Below are 26,455 nucleotides of genomic sequence, written 5' to 3'. Positions count from 1 at the left end.
CAGTGATGGGCCTATCCTCAGACTGGCAGAGGGGTTGGGGGGGGTTCTCCTCCGTCGGGTCTATGAGGAATAAAGAAGCCAATCAGTGCTCCAGCCAATCACAACTGCCTGTTATCACCACAAGCATGAAAGTCGACACCGATTTATTGCTGGTATGTGAGAGAACCAGGGGCGGACTGACCATTCAGACATTTGGGCACTGGCCGAGGGCCCGGGGTAAGTTAGGGGCCCCATGACTTGCCCCTGGTACCTTTCATAGGCTTTTTTTGGGAGTGGTTTGAGTGTGGGCGAGGACACAGGGGCCCCATGATCCCCTATTGTCCTCCCTGAACTTCAGGAAGAAGGAAGTGGGTGGGTGATAGCATGAAAACCTGGATTCTTGGAGGGTTCTAACAGAAGAGACTGTGTAAGATCTGTATGTAGATGGTACGTTCCAACATGTTTCTCTCCTCTGCTCGGCCCGCAGGACGCCATGCTGGTCATTCTGAAGAGTCTCATGCCGACTTCCCTCTTCAACATCATTGGATTTGGATCGACATTCAAGTCTCTGTTCCCCAGCAGCCAGAGCTACAATGAGGTGAGTGTATACATCACACAGTGCGCCACATGGCTCTGCAGGGGCGGGGCTTCATCCATCCTATGGTAAAGAACCCCTCCCCACTTTTACTGTAAATGGAAAACCGTCTGATACAGAAACTGATGGGACTGTGGGGGAGGGGACATTAGAGTGTAAGCTCCTCTGGTGCAGAGACTGATGGGACTGTGGGGGAGGGGACATTAGAGAGTAAGCTCCTCTGTACAGAGACTGATGGGACTGTGGGGGAGGGGACATTAGAGTGTAAGCTCCTCTGATACAGAGACTGATGGGACTGTGGGGGAGGGGACATAGAGCGTAAGCTCCTCTGGTACAGAGACTGATGTGACTGTGGGGGAGGGGACATTAGAGTGTAAGCTCCTCTGGTACAGAGACTGATGGGACTGCGGGGGAGGGGACATTAGAGCGTAAGCTCCTCTGGTACAGAGACTGATGGGACTGCGGGGAGGGGACATTAGAGCGTAAGCTCCTCTGGTACAGAGACTGATGGGACTGCGGGGGAGGGGACATTAGAGCGTAAGCTCCTCTGGTACAGAGACTGATGGGACTGTGGGGAGGGGACATTAGAGCGTAAGCTCCTCTGGTACAGAGACTGATGGCACTGTGGGGGAGGGGGCATTAGAGTGTAAGCTCCTCTGGTACAAAGACTGATGGAACTGCGGGGGAGGGGACATTAGAGCGTAAGCTCCTCTGGTACAGAGACTGATGTGACTGTGGGGGAGGGGACATTAGAGTGCAAGCTCCTCTGGTACAGACTGATGTGACTGTGGGGGAGGGGACATTAGAGTGCAAGCTCCTCTGGTACAGAGACTGATGGGACTGTGGGGGAGGGGACATTAGAGTGTAAGCTCCTCTGGTACAGAGACTGATGTGATTGGCTCAGTGATCTCTGTACAGCGCTGCGGTATATGTCAGAGCGGAGTTCCGCTTTAGGTAAGCGTGACATTTTGCTGTGTGATGGGGCTTGCTGGGATTTGTAGTTCACTGTCAGGCGATTTTGCTGGAATTCAGCAAATGAATCGCAAAATAACGTCACGGGTGCTGCTTGGCGTCCCTCGCCGTGCGTTTCCCCACCTGATGAACACGAGCGCACTAATGGTCTCCATGTTGCGTCTTTGGAGGGTTTACATTCAGGAGGATCCCCGGGTGGAGGATGAGCCGATTCCCCATTGGGAAGCTCTGTCGGTGCGTATTGCAGGCGAGGCTCAGGATGAGATGTTGAAGAAGAGCGCCACCTGCTGCCCTCAGAGCTGCGGTGCAGGAGCCGGATGCGGCGCTCACAGTCCCATGGAGCCCGGAAAGCTCTGGGCCCATTCACATGGCGGCGGTATGACGCACGCGCTGAAATGCGCTGAACTATAACAAAGATGGCGTCCATTCCCAGCCCAGCTCTGACCAGCATCACAAATATGACGTGTCAGCGATTTTCTGCATTTTAGTGTCTTGGGTGACCCATAGAAGTCCATCCAATGAAAACGCAGGAAGCCTGCGACAGGTCAGAGGACGCTGCTCATTGGCTGCTCATTGGCTGGTCACTCTGGGTCCTCGGATTCCTGCGTTCAATGTGCGTCATGTGATCAGCGCGACATTCAGATCATCAGAGGAGGAAACACGGAAATCCCAATACAAAAATCAATTCAGCCTGCACCTTTCTAATCAGAGTCCCTCCTTTACACCAGAGTCCCCATCAGATTCCCTCCCTATATCAGGATCCCCATCAGAGTCCCTCCTTATATCAGGATCCCCATCAGAGTCCCTCCCTATATTAGGATCCCCATCAGAGTCCCTCCTTATATCAGGGTCCCATCAGAGTCCCTCCTTATATCAGGATCCCCATCAGAGTCCCTCCTTATATCAGGATCCCCATCAGAGTCCCTCCTTATATCAGGATCCCCATCAGAGTCCCTCCCTATATTAGGATCCCCATCAGAGTCCCTCCTTATATCAGGGTCCCATCAGAGTCCCTCCTTATATCAGGGTCCCCATCAGAGTCCCTCCTTATATCAGGGTCCCTGGGAAAAGCCTGCTGAAACCTGGACTATATAGAAGAAGCGAAGGTGAACTGAGCGCACTTTATGATTTTGATGCTGACAATTCGCATATTTCTATGATTGCGGTCGCAGGATCAGGGCGACCATCAGGATCGGTCTGATTGCGGTCGCAGGATCAGGGCGACCATCAGGATCGGTCTGATTGCAGTCGCAGGATCAGGGTGACCATCAGGATCGGTCTGATTGCGGTCGCGGGATCAGGTGACCATTGGGATCGGTCTGATTGCGGTCGTAGGATCAGGGCGACCATCAGGATCGGTCTGATTGCGGTCGCAGGATCGGGGCGACCATCAGGATCGGTCTGATTGCGGTCGCAGGATCAGGGCGACCATCAGGATCGGTATGATTGCGGTCGCAGGATCAGGGCGACCATCAGGATCGGTCTGATTGCGGTCGTAGGATCAGGGCGACCATCAGGATCAGTCTGATTGCGGTCGCAGGATCGGGGCGACCATCAGGATCGGTCTGATTGCGGTCGCAGGATCTGGGCGACCATCAGGATCGGTATGATTGTGGTCGCAGGATCAGGGCGACCATCAGGATCAGTCTGTTTGCGGTCGCAGGATCAGGGCGACCATCAGGATTGGTATGATTGCGGTCGCAGGATCAGGGCGACCATCAGGATCAGTCTGTTTGCGGTCGCAGGATCAGGGCGACCATCAGGATTGGTATGATTGCGGTCGCAGGATCAGGGCGACCATCAGGATCAGTATGATTGCGGTCACAGGATCAGGGCGACCATCGGGATCAGTATGATTGCGGTCGCAGGATCGGGGCGACCATCAGGATCAGTATGATTGCAGTCGCAGGATCAGGGCGACCATCAGGATCGGTCTGTTTGCGGTCGCAGGATCAGGATGACCATCGGGATCGGTCTGTTTGTGGTTGCAGGATCAGGGCGACCACCGGGATCGGTCTGTTTGTGGTCGCAGGATCAGGGCGACCATCGGAATCAGTATGATTGCGGTCGCAGGATCAGGGCGACCATCGGAATCAGTATGATTGCGGTCACAGGATCAGGGCGACCATCGGAATCAGTATGATTGCGGTCACAGGATCAGGGCGACCATCAGGATCAGTATGATTGCGGTCGCAGGATCAGGGCGACCATCAGGATCAGTATGATTGCGGTCGCAGGATCAGGGTGACCATCGGGATCGGTCTGTTTGCGGTCGCAGGATCAGGGCGACCATCGGGATCAGTATGATTGCGGTCGCAGGATCGGGGCGACCATCAGGATCAGTATGATTGCGGTCGCAGGATCAGGGTGACCATCGGGATCGGTCTGTTTGCGGTCGCAGGATCAGGGCGACCATCGGGATCAGTATGATTGCGGTCGCAGGATCGGGGCGACCATCAGGATCAGTATGATTGCGGTCGCAGGATCAGGGTGACCATCGGGATCGGTCTGTTTGCGGTCGCAGGATCAGGGCGACCATCAGGATCAGTATGATTGCGGTCGCAGGATCAGGGCGACCATCGGGATCAGTATGATTGCGGTCGCAGGATCGGGGCGACCATCAGGATCAGTATGATTGCGGTCGCAGGATCAGGGCGACCATCAGGATCAGTATGATTGCGGTCGCAGGATCAGGGCGACCATCAGGATCAGTATGATTGCGGTCGCAGGATCAGGGTGACCATCGGGATCGGTCTGTTTGCGGTCGCAGGATCAGGGCGACCATCGGGATCAGTATGATTGCGGTCGCAGGATCGGGGCGACCATCAGGATCAGTATGATTGCGGTCGCAGGATCAGGGTGACCATCGGGATCGGTCTGTTTGCGGTCGCAGGATCAGGGCGACCATCGGGATCAGTATGATTGCGGTCGCAGGATCGGGGCGACCATCAGGATCAGTATGATTGCGGTCGCAGGATCAGGGTGACCATCGGGATCGGTCTGTTTGCGGTCGCAGGATCAGGGCGACCATCAGGATCAGTATGATTGCGGTCGCAGGATCAGGGCGACCATCGGGATCAGTATGATTGCGGTCGCAGGATCGGGGCGACCATCAGGATCAGTATGATTGCGGTCGCAGGATCAGGGCGACCATCGGGATCAGTATGATTGCGGTCGCAGGATCAGGGCGACCATCGGGATCGGTCTGTTTGCAGCGTGCGGTTCGGTGAAATATTTCGGATCGCCTTGTGTCTATATAAAGCCGACGCCTAATCCTGCTTTGTCCAATCGCACGGATTACGGGAGGGGAATTCCTGCCGCGACTCGCAATCTGCTGTCCTCGTCTGGCGGGGAAGTAAAAGTGAACAGAGGAGCGGCGGCCTCTTTGCGGTCACGGGGGGGGGGGAATCTGCGGTCCTGGTTAGCAGGATTAAGGGCCCGCGTCCGTCTGTTGTATTGATCCCCCCCCCCCCCCCGTCTGCAAGGTTGACAGCGCTGACGCTTCGCAGGGGGGGGGGTGCAATGCATTATGGGGGATCACCATGGCATGGACAGGGGAACATCTTAGATCCGCGGGAATAAAAAAATGATACATTCTGTAGAAACAAACAGGAAGTTCCAGCAAAGTGACATCTACAGTTGCAAGAAAAAGTATGTGAACCCCTTGGGATTACGTGGAGTTTTGCATGAATTGGGCATAAAATGTGCTCTGAACGTCATCTAAGTCACAACAATAGAAGAACACAGTCTGCTGAACATAATACTACACAAACATTAGATGTTGCCATGGTTTCATTGCACATAACATGTAAACATTCACAGTACAGGGAAGAAAAAGTATGTGAACCTTTGGACTTAATAACTGGTTGACCCTCCTTTGGCAGCAATAACCTCAACCAAACGTTTCCTGTAGTTGCAGATCAGACCTGCACAACCATCTGGAGTCATTTTGGACCACTCCTCTTCACAAAACTGTTTCAGTGTAGCAATATTCTTGGGATGTCTGGTGTGAATCGCTCTCTTAAGGTCATGCCACAGCATTTCAATCGGGTTGAGGTCAGGACTCTGACTGGGCCACTCCAGAAGGCGTATTCTGTGCTGTTGCGGCCATTGTTTTGTTGAATTACTTGTATGCTTTGGGTCATTGTCCTGTTGCATCACCCATCCTCTGCAGAGCTTCAGTTGGCGGACAGATGGTCGTACGTTTTCCTGCAAAATGTCTTGATAAACTCTGGAATTCATTTTCCCATCAATGACAACAATCCGTCCAGGCCCTGAGGCAGCAAAGCAGCCCCAAACCATGATGCTCCCTCCGCCATGTTTCACAGTAGGGATGAGGTTTTGATGTTGGTGTGCTGTGCCTTTTTTTCTCCACACATAGTGTTGTGTGTTCTTCCCAAACAACTCAATCTTGGTGTCATCTGTCCACAGTATATTCTGCCAGTAGTGCTGTGGACACATCCAGGTGCTCTTTTGCAAACTTCAAACGTGCTGCAATATTCTTTTTGGACAGCAATGGCTTCCTCCGTGGTGTCCTCCCATGTACTCCATTCTTGTTTCATGTTTTCCTTATTGTAGATGTGTCAACAAAAATGTTAGCATGTGCCAGAGATTTCTGTAGGTCTTTAGCTGACACTCTGGGATTCTTCTTTACCTCATGCAGCATTCTGCGCTGTGCTCTTGCAGTCATTTTTACAGGACGACCACGCCTAGGGAGAGTAGCAACAGTGCTAAACTTTCTCCATTTGTAGACAGTCTGTCTTACCGTGGACACATGAACATCAAGGCTCAAGGAGATACTTTTGTAACCGTTTCCAGCTTCATGCAAGTCAACAATTCTTGATCGTAGGTCTTCTGAGAGCTCTTTTCTGCGAGACATGGTTCACATCAGACAGTGCTTCTTGAAACCAGTAAACCCAAAACAGGTGTCAGCAACACATCCAATATCATCACACTGATTGGAGTCAAGGTTGGCTCACTCCTGGCTCCAATTAGCTCTGGGAGAAGTCATTAAGCTAGGGCCTCACATACTTTTTCCTCCCTGCACTGTGAATGTTTACATGTTATATGCAATTAAACCATGGCAACATCTAATGTTTGTGTAGTATTATGTTCAGCAGACTGTGTTCTTCTATTGTTGTGACTTAGATGACATTCAGAGCACATTTTATGGCCAATTCATGCAAAACTCCACGTAATCCCAAGGGGTTCACATACTTTTTCTTGCAACTGTATGGGGAGAGAAACGAGGAAACGAAATCTGCTACTTTGTATCTCCTGGAAAGGAAACCAAGAAATATTCTCTGACCACCAGGGGCAGACTGACAACTCATGGGGCCCCGGGCAATAGGGGATCATGGGGCCCCTTTGGCCTTGCCCACACTCAAAAAAGCCTATGAAAGGTACCAGGGGCATCTCATGGGGCCCTCTACTGACCCCAGGCCCTCGGGCAGCGCCCAAGAGCCCAAATGGTCAGTCCACCCCTGCTGACCACCAGTCTGGATTCCTATATAGGAGGTGACACCAGGAGGGCTTCCTTCTGTGGTGGGGACCACCAATTAACCTCCCAGCATGTCTTTGGCGTGTGGGAGGAAACCCACACAGGCACAGGGAGAACATGCAAACTCCAGGCAGGTGGTGCCGTGGTTGGGATTTGAACCGACCCCCCTAGTGCTGCCAGGCGGGAGTGCTAACCACTGAGCCACTGTGCTGTCCAAATATAACATTTATATAATTATTAAAATGAATAATGAATATACAATAAATGTAACAATAATAATTCATCTTTATTATATTTTATATATGATTTATTTATACAGTTTTTTTTAATATTATAATTACTTTTTAACATAACATTTATAAAATGATTCAAATTAATAATGAAAATACAATTTTTTTTTAATATTATCATTATTTTTAAATTTAAAATTATATAATTATTAAAATTAATAATGTACAATACATTCAACGATAATTAATTATTAATATATTTTATATATGATTCATTTATTTATATTTAAATATAATAATTTGTATAACTATTGAAAATAATAATAATAATATACAATACATTCAACAATAATAATAATAATAATAATAAAATAATAATAATAATGATTAATATATTTTATATATAATTTATTTAATTATTTATATTTAAATATAGAATTTGTATAATTATTACAAATAATAATAATATAGAATACATTCAATAATAATTAATGATTCATATGTTTTATATATGATTTATGTATTTATTTACTGTATTTATATTCAAATATATAATTTGTATAATTATTAAAAATAATAATATAGAATACATTCAACAATAATAATTAATGATTAATATATTTTATATATTATTTATGTATTTATTTATATTCAAATATATAATTTGTATAATTATTAAAAATAATAATAATAATATAGAATACATTCAACATTAATGATTAATATATTTTTTATAGGATTTATTTACAGAATTATTTATATTTAAATATATAATTTGTATAATTATTATGGGGTGCGATGGGAACATTCAATATTCTCTCTCTTGTAGGAAAGTCTGGCCATCGCCTGCGAAAGTGTCAAGAAGCTGCGGGCCGACATGGGCGGGACCAACATCTTATCTCCTCTGAATTGGATCCTCAGACAGCCGGTGTGTCGGGGTTACCCGCGTCTCCTCTTCCTGCTCACCGACGGCGCCGTCAGCAACACGGGGAAGGTCATCGAGCTGATCCGCCACCATTCCTCCTTCACCCGGTAAGATGAAAGGCGGTGTCGGCGGTTTTGGGGGGGAGAGGTGGGTGGGTTTGTGACACCACACATAGGAGGGGGGGTTTGTGACACCACACATAGGAGGGGGGGTTTGTGACACCACACATAATAAGAAAAGATCGCTCCAAGTCCTGAGCATGTTCCTGCGGCCCGTCTGCAGCTGGTGGATTACGACACAGTCCACACCCCAAAGCCATGCACCACCGACGCGTTTCACCTCCACTGGACTTGTTTTTAGGGACCTCTATGAATATGTCCAATAGGGGGTAGAAAATGTCCCCGGCCTGGCATCAGTGAGAATAAACATGGCCTCAGGGTTGGTGGTTAGTAAGAGGAAGAGTAATGCCCCATCATTGGTGTCAGTGGCAGGAATAGTGCCCCATCATTGGTGTCAGTGGGAGGAATAGTGCTCCATCATTGGTGTCAGTGGGAAGAATAGTGCCCCATCATTGGTGTCAGTGGGTGGAATAGTGCCCCATCATTGGTGTCAGTGGGAGGAATAGTGCCCCATCATTGGTGTCAGTGGGAGGAATAGTGCCCCATCATTGGTGTCAGTGGGAGGAATAGTGCCCCATCATTGGTGTCAGTGGGAGGAATAGTGCTCCATCATTGGTGTCAGTGGGAGGAATAGTGTCCCATCATTGGTGTCAGTGGGAGGAATAGTGTCCCATCATTGGTGTCAGTGGGAGGAATAGTGTCCCATCATTGGTGTCAGTGGGAGGAATAGTGCCCCATCATTGGTGTCAGTGGGAGGAATAGTGCCCCATCATTGGTGTCAGTGGGTGGAATAGTGCCCCATCATTGGTGTCAGTGGGAGGAATAGTGCCCCATCATTGGTGTCAGTGGAAGGAATAGTGCCCCATCATTGGTGTCAGTGGGAGGAATAGTGCCCCATCATTGGTGTCAGTAGGAGAAATAGTGCCCCATCATTGGTGTCAGTGGGAGGAATAGTGCCCCATCATTGGTGTCAGTGGAAGGAATAGTGCCCCATCATTGGTGTCAGTGGGAGGAATAGTGCCCCATCATTGGTGTCAGTAGGAGGAATAGTGCCCCATCATTGGTGTCAGTGGAAGGAATAGTGCCACATCATTGGTGTCAGTGGAAGGAATAGTGCCCCATCATTGGTGTCAGTGGAAGGAATAGTGCCCCTTCATTGGTGTCAGTGGGAAGAATGGCGCCCCATCATTGGTGACAGTGGGAGGAATAGTGCCCCATCATTGGTGTCAGTGGGAGGAATAGCGCCCCATCATTGGTGTCAGTGGGAGGAATAGTGCCCCATCATTGGTGTCAGTGGGAGGAATAGTGCTCCATCATTGGTGTCAGTGGGAAGAATAGTGCCCCATCATTGGTGTCAGTGGGTGGAATAGTGCCCCATCATTGGTGTCAGTGGGAGGAATAGTGCCCCATCATTGGTGTCAGTGGGAGGAATAGTGCCCCATCATTGGTGTCAGTGGGAGGAATAGTGTCCCATCATTGGTGTCAGTGGGAGGAATAGTGCCCCATCATTGGTGTCAGTGGGAGGAATAGTGCCCCATCATTGGTGTCAGCGGGAAGAATAGTGCCCCATCATTGGTGTCAGCGGGAGGAATAGTGCCCCATCGTTGGTATCAGTGGGAGGAATAGTGCCCCATCATTGGTGTCAGTGGGTGGAATAGTGCCCCATCGTTGGTATCAGTGGGAGGAATAGTGCCCCATCATTGGTGTCAGCGGGAGGAATAGTGCCCCATCATTGGTGTCAGTGGGAGGAATAGTGCCCCATCATTGGTGTCAGTGGGAGGAATAGTGCCTCCTACGATTGGGAGGGCTGCATCTGGCCCTTGGGCTGCTGTTTGGAGACTCCCGCTATAGATAATCATTTTGGAGTTTATAAACACGAATAAACAATGCCCCAACTGTGGATATTCGATGGGTGACAAAAATTCCAAAAAACCCTAAAAATAAGAACCCCCGGGTCCAGGTGACCCCGAAGCGCTCGCTGTGTTGTCACCTTTGTGTTGTGTTTTGTGTCCTTTAGATGCTACAGCTTCGGGATTGGTCAGAACGCCTGCCGCCGACTCGTACAGGGCGTGGCCAGCGTGTCCAAAGGGAGTGCCGAGTTCCTGGTGGAAGGGGAGAGGCTGCAGCCGAAGGTGAGTGACACCCTTTGTGGAATGGGAAGCGGGGTCACCAGATGATGTTTTTAGGTTTGTGGCCCCCAAACTGCACTACGGCTCATTAAAGTGAAACTCTGGGGAAGTTCCACTTCCTGTCATGGGGTGACAACGCCGTTCATTGTGCAGTGATACCGAACAGAGGCATTATTCCTCCCACTGACACCAATGATGGGGCATTATTCCTCCCACTGACACCAATGATGGGGCATTATTCCTCCCACTGACACCAATGATGGGGCACTATTCCTCCAACAGACAACAATGATGGGACACTATTCCTCCCACTGACACCAATGATGGGGCGCTATTCCTCCCACTGATACCAATGATGGGGCACTATTCCTCCCGCTGACACCAATGATGGGGCACTATTCCTCCCACTGACACCAATGATGGGGCACTATTCCTCCCACTGACACCAATGATTGGGCACTATTCCTCCCGCTGATACCAATGATGGGGCACTATTCCTCCCGCTGACACCAATAATGGGGCACTATTCCTCCCACTGACACCAATGATGGGGCACTATTCCTCCCACTGACACCAATAATGGGGCACTATTCCTCCCACTGACACCAATGACGGGGCACTATTCCTCCCACTGATACCAATGACGGGGCACTATTCCTCCCACTGACACCAATGATGGGGCACTATTCCTCCCACTGACACCAATGATGGGGCACTATTCCTCCCACTGACACCAATGATGGGGCACTATTCCTCCCACTGACACCAATGATGGGGCACTATTCCTCCCACTGATACCAATGATGGGGCACTATTCCTCCCACTGACACCAATGATGGGGCACTATTCCTCCCACTGACACCAATGATGGGGCACTATTCCTCCCACTGACACCAATGATGGGGCACTATTCCTCCCACTGACACCAATGATGGGGCACTATTCCACCCACTGACACCAATGATGGGGCACTATTCCTCCCACTGACACCAATGATGGGGCACTATTCCACCCACTGACACCAATGATGGGGCACTATTCCTCCCACTGACACCAATGATGGGGCACTATTCCACCCACTGACACCAATGATGGGGCACTATTCCTCCCACTGACACCAATGATGGACAGTAAACTGGCCTTCTGTTTGAAAAATTTGTAGACCCCCGCTATAGACCCTATACCCCCAGTGGGTGGGGCAAAAGGCATCAGGGTGTGTGGATTGGTGGGGACATGTAGGCTGAGGCCGCTCTTTATAATTTCTTCTCCTCGGTTGGATGGGAGAAGCGGCCATACTTTCCTCTTTACATCGATTACAATAAGTCAGAATCTTAGCATTCATATCGAACGATTTGGGCCCCGGGATGGCTGATCTCGGTACCTACAGAATAGAAGCAGGTAAGTTCTAGGGTAGGCTGAACCGTTTCCTGAGACAGACCGCACCGTAATCTGACGTCCTTCCCTCTGTCCTGCAGATGTTGCAGTCCCTGAAGAAGTCGATGGCTCCGGTCCTCAGTGACGTCACCGTAGAATGGGTTTTCCCAGAATGCACCGAGGTGCTCATCTCTCCGGTCAGTTCCAGCTTCCTGTTCCCGGGGGACCGGCTGGTGGGCTACGGCGTTGTGTGCAACACCTCGCGCTACCTCTCCAATCCGCGCACCGTGAGTACGATCGCTTTCCAGTGAAGGTGGAGGCCGAACACACTTGTATTGCCGACATTCTACTTGGATAAAAGCAGAGTGTCAGTCATAGGTGGGATGTGGTGGGCGGAGTCACCTGCTGGTTACCTATATGTCACCTGGGGTTTGATCCCCGCCCACTGCGACGAGCATTTACAAAGATGTGCTGGGGATACAATGTTCACTGTATAACACTGAGACTGCAATTAAAGCATGGGTGGGGCCGCAATTACAGCATGGGTGGGGCCGCAATTACAGCATGGTTGGGGCCACAATTACAGTATGGTTGGGGCCGCAATTACAGCACGGGTGGGACCGCAATTACAGCACGGGTGGGACCACAATTACAGCACGGGTGGGGCCGCAATTACAGCACGGGTGGGACTGCAATTACAGCATGGGTGGGGCCGCAATTACAGCATGGGTGGGACCGCAATTACAGCATGGGAGGGGACGCAATTATAGCATGGGTGGGACTGCAATTACAGCATGGGTGGGGACGCAATTACAGCATGGGTGGGACTGCAATTACAGCGCGGGTGGGACCGCAATTACAGCATGGGAGGGGCCGCAATTACAGCATGGGTGGGACTGTAATTACAGCATGGGATGGGACCGCAATTACAGCATGGGAGGGGCCGCAATTACAGCATGGGTGGGACTGTAATTACAGCATGGGTGGGACCGCAATTACAGCATGGAGGGGCCGCAATTACAGCATGGGTGGGACTGTAATTAAAGCACAGGTAGGGCCTGCAATTAAAGCACGGGTGGAACTGCAATTACAGCATGGGTGGGGCCACAACTGCAGCATGGGAGGGGCCGCAATTACAGCATGGGTGGGACTGCAATTAAAGCACAGGAAGGGCCACAATTAAAGCACGAGTGGGACTGCAATGCAGCATGGGTGGGGCAACAATTACAGCATGGGAGGGGACGCAATTATAGCATGGGTGGGACTGCAAATAAAGCATGGGTGGGGCCACAATTACAGCATGGGTGGGACTGCAAATAAAGCATGAGTGGGCTCTCGCACTTAGCATTTGTGCTGAAAGATTTGCCCTTTCAGAAGTTCACTTCAATATCTCCAGAACAGAAACAGGTAAGGTTCTGCAATCAAATTTGAAACCCAGTTGTGGGAAAATTTTCTTTTTCAGTTTTTATACCCATGTGAGGCATACCCTCACTTCCTGTCCTTATGACACCCTTCCACCAGGACAGGAAGTGAGGGTAAATCTCCATAACGGGAAGACATATTCAAATAAAAACCCAGAACATGTACGATCGATGGATTCGGCTCATCAGTAATTCCCGGCCACTTACCTTCAAACATGGCGGAACAGCTCCGGTGAGGTTGCCCTCAGCCCCAACAGGGTAGCCTTTAGTTAGGGGGGATCCAGGTTTAGAACATCTAACGAGAGTGCCAGACCAGGGAAATAAGGGCCCCCCAAAAAATATTCCAATACCGACGCGTTTCGGCGGCTCTTTCCCAGGACCACAAGATAAATACAAGGAGATTGTAACAATGTGAAGTTTTATGCAAATCAAATCACATTTGAACTTTATCGATCCAAATCTAAAAAACACACAAATGCAACCAAAATCATAATAATCAGAAAAACTTTATAAAAACTAGTTGTAGAGTCATCATTTTTAAAAAAACATTTCTGATTTTGGTAACTTTTTTATTTTATATTTGGAATTATTTAAAATTTGGAAAAGTTCCAAAACAACAAGATGGGGGGGGGGGGGGTAAAAAAAAAGAGATGGGAATATCAGTCCATTTTTTTTCCAGAAGCCCAAAAAATTGTTCCACCAATGACAGCTATAAACGATTTTCTCAGCTCACGTCGATCGTTTACACTCAGCCAGGGGCAGACTGACAACTCATGGGGGATCATAGGGCCCACGGGCAATAGAGGATCATAGGGCCCCTGTGTCCTCACCCATGCTCAAAACCACACGCAAAAAATCCTATGAAAGGTATTAGGGGCATCTCATGGGGCCCCCTACTGACCCTGGGCCCTCGGGCAGTGCCGCCCCTGTGCTCAGCGAGTCAATGGAGTCGTTTGTCTTTGGTGCAAATTCCGCGTGGCCATTTCTTTACCATTCTGACATTCATTTGTTTCATTTTCTATCTTCTTCTCCCGGCAGGACAAGAGGCGGAGATACAGCATGATGCGCTCCCAGGAATCGGGAAGTTCCGTCTTCTTCCAGTCGCAGGATTCGTCCGGGAGTAGCGGGTCGAGGGGCCACCAAGATGGCGGACTTCCGTCAGAACACAGCACGGAATTCCTGAACGCTAAAGAAGACCTGTCTGGAGAACACGACGGTGGTAGGTGGTCGGAGGTTAAAGGTCACGCCCCTAAATCACCCCTTCCTATCTGCCGGCTGTCCTGACTTTGAAGAGCAGTCCTGATTTTTGGGACTTTGTATAGTTGAGAAAAGCTTAGTGAACGTTAGGGCCCCAACCGGCAGGATGGAGTCAGGACTTCTCTCTAAAAGTTCCATTTTCTCCTGCAGCCTCTGATTGCAGCTTCCAGCGCCGGGCGTACAGCGCCAGCCAGATTGCTGATCACCAGCCCATGCCAAGAGTCCACACCGCCAGCGACCCCAGCTCCGTCCAGGAGAAGAGCCCACCCTGCCGGATACAGATCACGGACAATGCAGACCTTCAGGAGTCACAGGTATGTTGCGTCATTGCCGGTCGTGACCTCAAACTGTCTGGCCAATCCTATCATAGAGAATTGCTCTGACCAACCCTATCAGAGGGAATCTCTCTGGCCAACCCTATCAGAGATAATCTGTCCAGCCAACCCCATTGGAGAGACTTTGTCTGGCCAACCCCTTGGAGAGACTTTATCTGGCCAACCTCATTGGAGAGACTTTGTCTGGTCAACTCTATCACAGAGAATCTGTCTGGCCAACCCCATTGGAGAGAATCTGTCTGGCCAACCCCATTGGAGAGAATCTGTCTGGCCAACCCCATTGGAGAGAATCTGTCTGGCCAACCCCATTGGAGAGAATCTGTCTGGCCAACCCCATTGGAGAGAATCTGTCTGGCCAACCCCATTGGAGAGAATCTGTCTGGCCAACCCCATTGGAGAGAATCTGTCTGGCCAACCCCATTGGAGAGAATCTGTCTGGCCAACCCCATTGGAGAGAATCGGTCTGGCCAACCCCATTGGAGAGAATCTGTCTGGCCAACCCCATCAGAGAGACTCTGTCTGGCCAACCCTATCAGAGGGAATCTGTCTGGCCAACCCCATTGGAGAGAATCTGTCTGGCCAACCCTATCAAAAGGAATCATAATGTTTGGCCAATGCTATCAAAGAGAGTCTGTCTGGCCAACCCCATTGGACAGAATCTGTCTGGCCAACTCCATCAGAGAGAATTTGTCTGGCCAACCCTATCACAGAGAATCAGCCTGATCAGAAGAAATCATAGTGTCTGGCCAATGCTATCAAAGAGAGTCTGTTTGGCCAACCCCATCAGAGAGAATATTTCTATCCAGCCTTATCAATGAGAATCTGACTGGCCAACCCTACCAAAGAAGATCTGACCAGCCAACTCTATCAAAAAGAATCTGTCTAGCCAAAGCTATCAGTCAGAATCTGTTCCGTGAACCCTATCAGAGAGAATTTGTTTGGCCAGCTATCGTTCGTCCATGGAAGCTGTTATGGCTTGACTCCTGGAGGTGACGGTGAAGGCAGAGCTCACCTCTGCAGCATCCCTTGCGGGGGGGGGGGCATGCCTTCCCTTGGCCATGTTGGCCTCCGACCCTGAATGGTTGACAGTTGGCTTCCTTCATGACAGGTTTCCTTCAAAGGAAACCTCTCATGACAGAAACATGAAGACCATGAGATGGCCACAATAGGTGTGCAGACCCAGGAACTCCATAAGTTGAGACACAGAAGAATCTCTCAGGTGTTGTACCCTCTCCAGCATCCACTAAAATTTCAGTTTTGGTCGGCAAAGAAGGCCGTATTATAACTGTGGCACTTGATTGCGCCTATATAGCAGGGATTGTATTGACCTCAAAGCGGTCAGGAAGGGGACATCATCCTGGGCCTTCTGAATTCCCTTGAGAATTCCAGGGTCAGATCTCGTCCACTCTAGCAGGGTTTCCCTCTTCCAGCAGCATGTAGAATCTGGCAGTAGGGAGTGGCAGCATTTCCAAGGGTCTGAGGGACTCAGGTCCCTCAGAAGCCTCAGGCAGAATAGGAAAGTGCCAAGTACTAGGGTTTCTTCTGCTGACCTCCTCCTGAAAATGTTCAGTGCTTGGCTGTCTCTGGCTTCAGCACTTTATGAATCACTGACTCAGCTCAGGAATCCTGATCTGCACTGAAGCTAAAGGATGGGCACAACACAGGGGCAGGCTGACAACTCATGGGGCCCCCGGGCAATAAGAGATCATGGGGCCCCTGTGTCCTCGCCCGCACTCAAACCACACCCAAAAAAGCCTATGAAAGGTATCAGGGGCATCTCATGGGGCCCCCTACTGACCCCGGGCCCTCGGGCAGTGCCCGAGTTCCCAAATGGTCAGTCCGCCCCTGGCACAACAGCAACCACTCCCAGCCATGGCAAGCTACGCGTTTCGCACAGAGCTGTCATTAACGGGCAAAAATAAATTAATTTCTTAATGAAGTCATTTACGGTTTTATCGTCTTCCTTCAAAGGCGGCGCACGTCAGTTTAGAATGATTTAATGGGAAGCGCTTCCGGTAAAATTCGTCTTGTCCCTTTAATAATTCACATTTAATAACGTTCGTTCCCCCCGGAGGACTCAGCTGGTACCACATAGCCCTCTGACCGCTGAAATCACACATCAGGTACAGTCAGACTGGCCGCGGCATTGGTCTCCAGTGCAGAAGGGATTAAGTAATGGCCCTTTTGATGTCCGGCGACCGCGGGGAAGCCTCCCGCAGCAAAGCGAAATGGAGATTTTAACCCTTGGATCCCCAGTGTGGATTTTTTTTCACTTGCAGGAAGGCAGGCTGGGGTGGAGGGGAGGGAGCCACAGGCAGTTTGAGTGTCTCTGCAGCGTTTCCCGCACTCTCTGGGCGCCTCTCCATACCGTACATCATGATCCCCCCAGCGTGGCGTGAAAATGGGGCACTCTCACTTCCAAATAGACATCCCTAGTTGCCATAGCAACACAGCTCAGGTTAAAGACTTCCTAGCATCTCATTTGCGCTGCTAAAAATCGATGGAGAAAACTACCCCCTCCCCCCCCCCCCAACCAGCGGCGAGAGCTTTAATCCCAAAACATTTTGTCTTAATCTTTTGCCGCGTTTGGCGTCCGGCCAGTTACTGTGCGAAGACGTAGATATTGCAGGAAGACATTTATTTTAAATGACGGTCGTTTTCTAGTATTCCCAATGTAGAAGCTTCCCACAATGGGGAGATTTCCCTGCAGTAGTTTGTGTCTCTGCCCCTCCCACAATGGGGAGATTTCCTGCAGTAGTTTGTGTCTCTGCCCCTCCCACAATGGGGAGATTTCCCTGCAGTAGTTTGTGTCTCTGCCCCTCCCACAATGGGGAGATTTCCCTGCAGTAGTTTGTGTCTCTGCCCCTCCCACAATGGGGAGATTTCCTGCAGTAGTTGTGTCTCTGCCTCTCCCACAATGGGGAGATTTCCCTGCAGTAGTTGTGTCTCTGCCCCTCCCACAATGGGGAGATTTCCTGCAGTAGTTGTGTCTCTGCCCCTCCCACAATGGGGAGATTTACCTGCAGTAGTTTGTGTATCTGCCACTCCCACAATGGGGAGATTTCCCTGCAGTAGTTGTGTCTCTGCCCCTCCCACAATGGGGAGATTTCCCTGCAGTAATTTATGTCTCTGCCCCTCCCACAATGGGGAGATTTCCCTGCAGTAGTTGGTGTCTCTGCCCCTCCCACAATGGGGAGATTTCCCTCCAGTAGTTGGTGTCTCTGCCCCTCCCACAATGATGAGATTTCCCCCAGTAGTTTGTGTCTCTGCCCCTCCCACAATGGGGAGATTTCCTGCAGTAGTTTGTGTCTCTGCCCCTCCCACAATGGGGAGATTTCCTGCAGTAGTTTGTGTCTCTGCCCCTCCCACAATGGGGAGATTTCCTGCAGTAGTTTGTATCTCTGCCCCTCCCACAATGGGGAGATTTCCCTGCAGTTTTTGGTGTCTCTGCCCCTCCCACAATGGGGAGATTTCCTTGCAGTAGTTGGTGTCTCTGCCCCTCCCACAATGGGGAGATTTCCCTGCAGTAGTTGGTGTCTCTGCCCCTCCCACAATGGGGAGATTTCCCTGCAGTAGTTGGTGTCTCTGCCCCTCCCACAATGGGGAGATTTCCCTGCAGTAGTTTGTATCTCTACCCCTCCCACAATGGGGAGATTCCCCCATTACTTTGTGTCTCTGCCCCTCCCACAATGATGAGATCCCCCCATTACTTTGTGTCTCTGCCCCTCCCACAATAATGAGATTCCCCTATTACTTTGTGTCTCTGCCCCTCCCACAATGATGAGATCCCCCCATTACTTTGTGTCTCTGCCCCTCCCACAATGATGAGATCCCCCCATTACTTTGTGTCTCTGCCCCACCCACAATAATGAGATTCCCCCATTACTTTGTGTCTCTGCCCCTCCCACAATAATGAGATTCCCCCATTACTTTGTGTCTCTGCCCCTCCCACAATGATGAGATCCCCCCATTACTTTGTGTCTCTGCCCCTCCCACAATGATGAGATTCCCCCATTACTTTGTGTCTCTGCCCCTCCCACAATGATGAGATTCCCCCCATTACTTTGTGTCTCTGCCCCTCCCACAATGATGAGATTCCCCCATTACTTTGTGTCTCTGCCCCTCCCACAATGATGAGATTCCCCCATTACTTTGTGTCTCTGCCCCTCCCACAATGATGAGATTCCCCCATTACTTTGTGTCTCTGCCCCTCCCACAATAATGAGATTCCCCCCATTACTTTGTGTCTCTGCCCCTCCCACAATAATGAGATTCCCCCCATTACTTTGTGTCTCTGCCCCTCCCACAATGAGGAGATTTTCCCACAGTAGTTTTCTTTTTCATGCATAAAAGTGCACCAGTCTGTAACAGAATTTTGGTTTTAGTGAGAAGGTCCAAAGGATCCTTGATGAAGATCCCAATGCTGGATTCACGTTGGGCTGCTGTCTCATTCTCTGTGGAGTCTCTGAGGGCATAAAGTCAGAGGATGTATCACGGTGTCAGAGGATGTATCGCGGTGTCAGAGGATGTATCGCGGTGTCAGAGGATGTATCGCGGTGTCAGAGGATGTATCGCGGTGTCAGAGGATGTATCGCGGTGTCAGAGGATGTATCGCGGTGTCAGAGACATTTGTGGTCACACTGCCCATGGTGACCCTTCGGAGCGACGCCCAGGCCCTGTGAAGCCACGGATGAACGGTCTGGACGGGAACAGCTGCTCCTCGTGATTATATTGCGTGATTAAGTTATTATCAGTTTAATCTCAGAATTCCAAAACACAAATGCCTGCGGCGGAAATCCTCTCCAACGGTTAACCCTCATTTTTGAAGTATCTCTATTAATTAGTAAAAGAGCAAGCAGCAATTAGTCCAGCGGGAGAGGCATCCTCAGGGGGAATCCTACCGCATGCTGACTCTACAGGCCCTGGTAGTCTCTGCTTATATTTATCAGGGTTCCATCGAAGACTCGGGATTCCCATGACATAATTCTACCCAGAATTTAAAGGAACACGCCAATCAAAACAAATATTTCCAGCAGGTGGTCGTTTATGGATTTTTTTGGGATATCGGGAGACACATTGGCCCAACCCAACATCCAGCTGCTTATGGATCTGTGGTCTGTTGTCTATTTGTATGGCCTTCTGGTTGGTTCTTAGTGCCTTCTAGCTGGTCTCCATAGCTCCTTTGCTGGTCTTGAAGACCACCTAGCTGGCATTCAAAGCCTTCTAACTTCTAGCCAGTCAATGTCTTCAGCTAATCTGACTGGTCTTCAACTGATCTTCAAGGCACTTTAAATGGTCTGTAAATTGTTCTAGGCAGTTTCCATGACCCTTCAGCTGGCCTTCAAACCTCCTAACGGACCTTCATGGCACTTTAAATGGTCTGTAAATTGTTCTAGGCAGTTTCCATGACCCTACAGCTGGCCTTCAAACCTCCTAACTGACCTTTAAGGCACTTTAAATGGTCTGTAAAGCCTTCTGGGCATTTTAATGACCCTTCAGCTGGCCTTCAAACCTCCTAACTGACCTTCAAGGCACTTTAAATGGTCTGTAAAGCCTTCTAGGCAGTTTTCATGATCCTTCAGCTGACCTTCAAACCTCCTAACTGACCTTCAAGGAACTTTAAATGGTCTGTAAAGCCTTCTAGGCAGTTTTCATGATCCTTCAGCTGGCCTTCAAACCTCCTAACTGACCTTCAAGGAACTTTAAATGGTCTGTAAATTGTTCTAGGCAGTTTCCATGACCCTTCAGCTGGCCTTCAAACTCCTAACTGACCTTCAAGGCACTTTAAATGGTCTGTAAAGCCTTCTAGGCAGTTTTCATGATCCTTCAGCTGGCCTTCAAACCTCCTAACTGACCTTCAAGGCACTTTAAATGGTCTGTAAAGCCTTCCAGGCAGTTTTCAAGCCGAGTCGGTAACAGGAAATCACAGGTCAGAATCACAGGAAACAGGAACAAGGCACGTGGAGCTAGAGATCATCCAGCAACCAGAGGAAGTGATGAGCCTCCTTTTAAAGGCCGTCTGGCACCAGACTGAGGCTGATGTGTACTTCTGCGGCCATGCAGAGTACTGGCAGAAATGCCAGATCTTCCAGAACTCCTGCCGTGGACAAGACCCTGACAAAACTACTCCACAGGTACCATTGTGTCCAGCACCCTCTGAATGTAGGCGCACGTTTAGGTGATGATTTACGTATGCGGTGGCACAATGACACCCTCTGTAGCGTGTTTTGGATAATGTTTAGTATTAAGAACCTTTAAATGACTTTATGGAGATTTGATGAATATACTGATTATTCCGTGTTTAATGAAACATGCCTAAATATTGCCTGAACCTATCAAATATCATCCCGGGGGATGGAGAGAATGGTTTGATGTTGGCTATGCTCAGATCTCCTGATAACTGTGACGAAGTTTATGATATTATACAGCCATTCCGATATAGACATTGCTGATGCTGGGAAGTATTGCGCCCCAAGAACCGAAAATTCTGACGTCTTTTGTTTGGGGCGTCTACAGCGAAAGTAGTTCCCTCCTCTGAGTTCAATCATTCAAAGATAAAATTTACAAGCACATAAATGAGTTTGAAAAAAGCGACTCCCCTCCTACCTGTCTGCCTATTCAGAAGGCTCATTAAGAGGTTTCAATCAGAGAGGGAGTCTGAAAGCAAACAGCGCCTGATCCGCTTGCTATAGAAAAAACCCATTGTGCTTTGTCAATCCTGATTCACGGGCATGACGAGAAGCGATGGAAAATCTACCCAGCAAGGAAATGGGCAATAAAATTTGACACAGAAATCAAAAAACAAAAGTTGGCCTTTAGATGTTTATTTGGAAAGCAATTTGCTGAAGATACTAAAAACATTCATTAGCCACTTCCAGTCCGGACTCTTTCCCCCCCTTCCAGTCCGGACTCTTTCCCCCCCTTCCAGTCCGGACACTTTCACCCCCTTCCAGTCCGGACACTTTCACCCCCTTCCAGTCCGGACGCTTTCACCCCCTTCCAGTCCGGACGCTTTCCCCCCCTTCCAGTCCGGACGCTTTCCCCCCCTTCCAGTCCGGACGCTTTCCCCCCCTTCCAGTCCGGACGCTTTCACCCCCTTCCAGTCCGGACGCTTTCACCCCCTTCCAGTCCGGACGCTTTCACCCCCTTCCAGTCCGGACGCTTTCCCCCCCTTCCAGTCCGGACGCTTTCCTCCACTTCCAATCCGGACGCTTTCCCCCCCTTCCAGTCCGGACGCTTTCCTCCCCCTTCCAGTCCGGACGCTTTCACCCCCTTCCAGTCCGGACTCTTTCCCCCCCTTCCAGTCCGGACACTTTCACCCCCTTCCAGTCCGGACTCTTTCCCCCCCTTCCAGTCCGGACACTTTCACCCCCTTCCAGTCCGGACGCTTTCCCCCCCCCTTCCAGTCCGGACGCTTTCCCCCCCTTCCAGTCCGGACGCTTTCCCCCCCTTCCAGTCCGGACGCTTTCCCCCCCTTCCAGTCCGGACGCTTTCACCCCCTTCCAGTCCGGACGCTTTCCCCCCCTTCCAGTCCGGACGCTTTCCCCCCCTTCCAGTCCGGACGCTTTCCTCCACTTCCAATCCGGACGCTTTCCCCCCCTTCCAGTCCGGACGCTTTCCCCCCCCTTCCAGTCCGGACGCTTTCCCCCCCTTCCAGTCCGGACGCTTTCCCCCCCCCTTCCAGTCCGGACGCTTCCCCCCCCCCCTTCCAGTCCGGACGCTTCCCCCCCCCCCTTCCAGTCCGGACGCTTCCCCCCCCCCCTTCCAGTCCGGACGCTTCCCCCCCCCCCCTTCTAGTCCGGACGCTTTCCCCCCCCCTTCCAGTCCGGACGCTTTCCCCCCCCCCCCTCCAGTCCGGACGCTTTCCCCCCCCCCTCCAGTCCGGACGCTTTCCCCCCCCCCCTCCAGTCCGGACGCTTCCCCCCCCCCCCCCTTCCAGTCCGGACGCTTTCCCCCCCTTGGCCAATCAGTGATCACATGATCTCACACAGAGGTCCCGTACAGCGATCGGTGTTACACTGTGTGGGCACTGTGTGGGCGGATCGCGGTGCTGCGAGCTCCCAGGGAGCGCGCACAAGCTGGGGGTGGAGAGGCCATTTATAAACGTCCACCCGCCCCTGCACTGCCACTGTCTGGCTGTTTATATACATGGGCCGGACGGGAGGTGGTTAAAAATTTTTTTTAATTCAATTGACCCCAAACCAGTTCAGTTGACCATTGTAAGATTTTGGCCTTTACAAGGTACCGTGCGTTCCACTCCAGCCACTTTGGTTGGTAACAATGGACGGGAACGGCGTGTAGTACCATAGATAACCCATCTAGTGTTTCCATTATAGAAAAAAAAAACAGGTTGAAGGTTTTCTGCAACTTCTACTTCATCCTCCATCGTGGTATTGGTGGCTTTATACGCCCAAGAAAATTGGAGTTAAAGAAATTATCTCCCTCCATTACATTCCAGATCTCAATCCTCATCTCAAAATTTTGCACATATTGGAGAACCCCTAAAAAAAAAAAAAAAATGCTTTTTCGCCTTTTCTTTGGCAGATTACTCGTGGGAGGCTACATCTGTTGAAGTAGGTCCCTGTTTCGTGTAGATATCTACAAATGTTCTAGTACAAAGTATTTCTGTTTTTATTTTGACTGCGGCGTCTAAAAATATCAAAAACATTTGTCGAAGTTCCGTGTCGTTGATCTCACTCGTTCCTAAAGAGGGGACCGGCTGAACGCTGATAGGATAGAGGCCCAGGAGACAAAACAGCCTCCATACTTCTTTCAGTGCCTAGTTTGGGTTTCACAGTTTGCCCCCCCCCCCCTTCTTTTATTGTGACACCACCCTGTTCTTTGTTGTTTAATAATTTTTGGAACTAGTAAGAAAGAAAACAATTAAAGATAAGTGATTTGTGACTCAAGATGGCATCCCTCAGTGATTTGTGACTCAAGATGATATCCCTCAGTAGATGACGTGATGTACGATAATCAGTGCCAAATAATAAACCTTGTAGGACTTGGCTGTCCCTAGCCAGGTTCTACAAGGTCTGTTTTTAGAATAATCGGTATTATTGTGGAGTTTGCACCCTCTCCTTTAAGGCTCTAACAACTTCCATTCTTCTGGGATGGCTTTCAACAAGATTTTGGAGAATATCTAGGTATTGTTGCTGATATTGAATGAGGACAACTGGCTTCAAATTGGGGTTCCAATTCATCTCAAGGGTGTTCAGTAGGGTTGAGGTCAGGGCTCTGCGCAGGACACTCTAGTTCTTCCACACCAAACTCGTCAAACTATGTCTTCATGGAGTTGGTCATTCTGGAACTGAAAAAGGACCTTTCCAAGACTGTTGAGTATGGAAGTACAGCGGGAAGGCTAGAACCCCTGTCATGCGAAATAATATTTGTGAGGTCAGGTAATGATGTTGGATGAGGACATCTGGTTTCAAATTGGGGTTCTAATAATCCCAGAGGTGTTCAGTAGAGTTGAGGTCGGGGCTCTGTACAGGACACTCAAGTTTCTCCACACCAAACTCGTCAAACTATGTCTTCATGGAGTTGGTCATTCTGGAACTGAAAAGGACCTTTCCAAGATTGTTGAGTATGGAAGCACAGGGGGAAGGCTAGAACCCCTGTCATGCGAAATAATATTTGTGGAGTCAGGTACTGATGTTGGATGAGGACATCTGGCTTCATATTGTGGTTCCAATTCATCTCAAGGGTGTTCAGTAGAGTTGAGGTCGGGGCTCTGTACAGGACACTCAAGTTTCTCCACACCAAACTCGTCAAACTATGTCTTCATGGAGTTGGTCATTCTGAAACTGAAAAGGACCTTTCCAAGACTGTTGAGTATGGAAGCACAGAGGGAAGGCTAGAACCCCTGTCATGCAAAATAATATTTGTGGGGTCAGGTACTGATGTTGGATGAGGACATTGGGGTTCCAATAATCCCAGAGGTGTTCAGTAGAGCTGAGGTCTGTGCAGGACATTCAAGTTCCTCCACACCAAACTGGTTGAACCATGTCTTTATGAAGCTGGCTTTGTACAAAAGGATACAGTTATGCCTTTAACAGAAAAGGGTCTTCACCAAACTGTTACCCCAAGGTTGAATATGCACAATTGTCTACAATGTCCTGCTGTAGCATTAACAGTATCGTTCACTGGAGACACCTGAGCAGAGTCATTAGGAGGAGAGTCTGCATACCTTGTACCCATATAGTGTATATTGTTCCTCAATCTGCCACTGTCACAGTCAGGGTTCAGGCTCGGAGACCAGGAGCTATAGCAGTAGAGAGGCTCCCACTGACCAGCAGGATAGGTCACCCTGGCAGATGACGTGCAGAGGTTTAAGCACCAACCAGAGTTCACCAGAGCTTCTGATGGTGGAGATGGGTTTTGGTGCCTGTTAGTACCAGGTCACAGTCCTCAAGATCACCCCACCAGGAGGTGAGAAAACTGGGGTCCAATAGTAGATATAGCAGGTAGGGATCAAGCAGAAGTATAGTCAGTTACAAGCCAAAGGTTGGTAACAAGGGGTTGCAGACTGGGATCAAGCAGAAGCATAGTCAGTTACAAGCCAAAGGTCGATAACAAGGAGCTACAGATTGGGATCAAACAGAAGCTTAGAGAGTTACAAGCCAAAGGTCGGTAACAAGGGGTTGCAGGTTGGGATCAAGCAGAAGTGTAGTCAGTAAACAAGCCAAAGGTCAGTAACAAGGGATTGCAGGTTGAGATCAAGCAGAAGTGTAGTCAGTAAGCAAGCCAAAGGTTGGTAAGAAGGGGTTGCAAGTTGGGATCAAGCAGAAGCATAGTCAGTTACAAGCCAAAGGTCGATAACAAGGAGCTACAGATTGGGATCAAACAGAAGCTTAGAGAGTTACAAGCCAAAGGTTGGTAACAAGGGGTTGAAGGTTGGGATCAAGCAGAAGCATAGTCAGTTAAAATCCAAAGGTCGGTAACAAGGGGTTGCAGGTTGAGATCAAGCAGAAGTGTAGTCAGTAAGCAAGCCAAAGGTTGGTAAGAAGGGGTTGCAGGTTGGGATCAAGCAGAAGCATAGTCAGTTACAAGCCAAAGGTCAATGACAAGGGGTTGCAGGTTGGGATCAAGCAGAAGAATGGGGGCAAGAGGTTGTAGGTGGGGATCAAGCAGAAGGTTGGTGGCAAGGGGTTGCAGGTGGGGATCAAGGAGAAGGTTGGTGGCAAGGGGTTGCAGGTGGGGATCAAGCAGAAGGTTGGTGGCAAGGGGTTGCCGGTGGGGATCAAGCAGAAGGTTGGTGGCAAGGGGTTGCAGATGGGGAACAAGCAGAAGGTTGGCGGCAAGGGGTTGCAGGTTGGGATCAAGCAGAAGGTTGGCGGCAAGGGGTTGCAGGTTGGGATCAAGCAGAAGGTTGGCGGCAAGGGGTTGCAGGTGGGGATCAAGCAGAAGGTTGGCGGCAAGGGGTTGCAGGTGGGGATCAAGCAGAAGGTTGGCGGCAAGGGGTTGCAGGTGGGGATCAAGCAGAAGGTTGGCGGCAAGGGGTTGCAGGTGGGGATCAAGCAGAAGGTTGGTGGCAAGGGGTTGCAGGTGGGGATCAAGCAGAAGGTTGGTGGCAAGGGGTTGCAGGTGGGGATCAAGCAGAAGGTTCGTGGCAAGGGG

The 26,455-nt window shown here is 50.0% G+C and overlaps 1 protein-coding gene across 2 annotated transcripts in view; it reads left to right on the top strand.

The window, feature by feature from the left end:
• VWA5B1 (von Willebrand factor A domain containing 5B1) overlaps window positions 1–26,455 on the top strand; it is a 117,191-nt gene that overhangs the window by 71,215 nt on the left and 19,521 nt on the right. For both annotated transcript variants that reach the window (XR_016308865.1, XM_089664560.1), the window contains exons 9-14: window positions 467–577; window positions 8,106–8,308; window positions 10,338–10,452; window positions 11,925–12,110; window positions 14,283–14,463; window positions 14,652–14,815. Coding sequence is in view for 1 of the 2 variants with exons in the window: in XM_089664560.1 (XP_089520686.1) it covers window positions 467–577; window positions 8,106–8,308; window positions 10,338–10,452; window positions 11,925–12,110; window positions 14,283–14,463; window positions 14,652–14,815 (960 nt within the window). In the remaining variant the exon portion in view is untranslated. The remainder of the gene's footprint in view (window positions 1–466; window positions 578–8,105; window positions 8,309–10,337; window positions 10,453–11,924; window positions 12,111–14,282; window positions 14,464–14,651; window positions 14,816–26,455) is intronic.

Source organism: Staurois parvus, unplaced genomic scaffold (genome assembly GCF_062004578.1).
Source record: "Staurois parvus isolate SC_StPar_1 unplaced genomic scaffold, SC_StPar_1.0 ptg001945l, whole genome shotgun sequence".
NCBI lineage: Eukaryota > Metazoa > Chordata > Amphibia > Anura > Ranidae > Staurois > Staurois parvus.
This window is presented reverse-complemented; position numbering and strand designations above follow the sequence as displayed.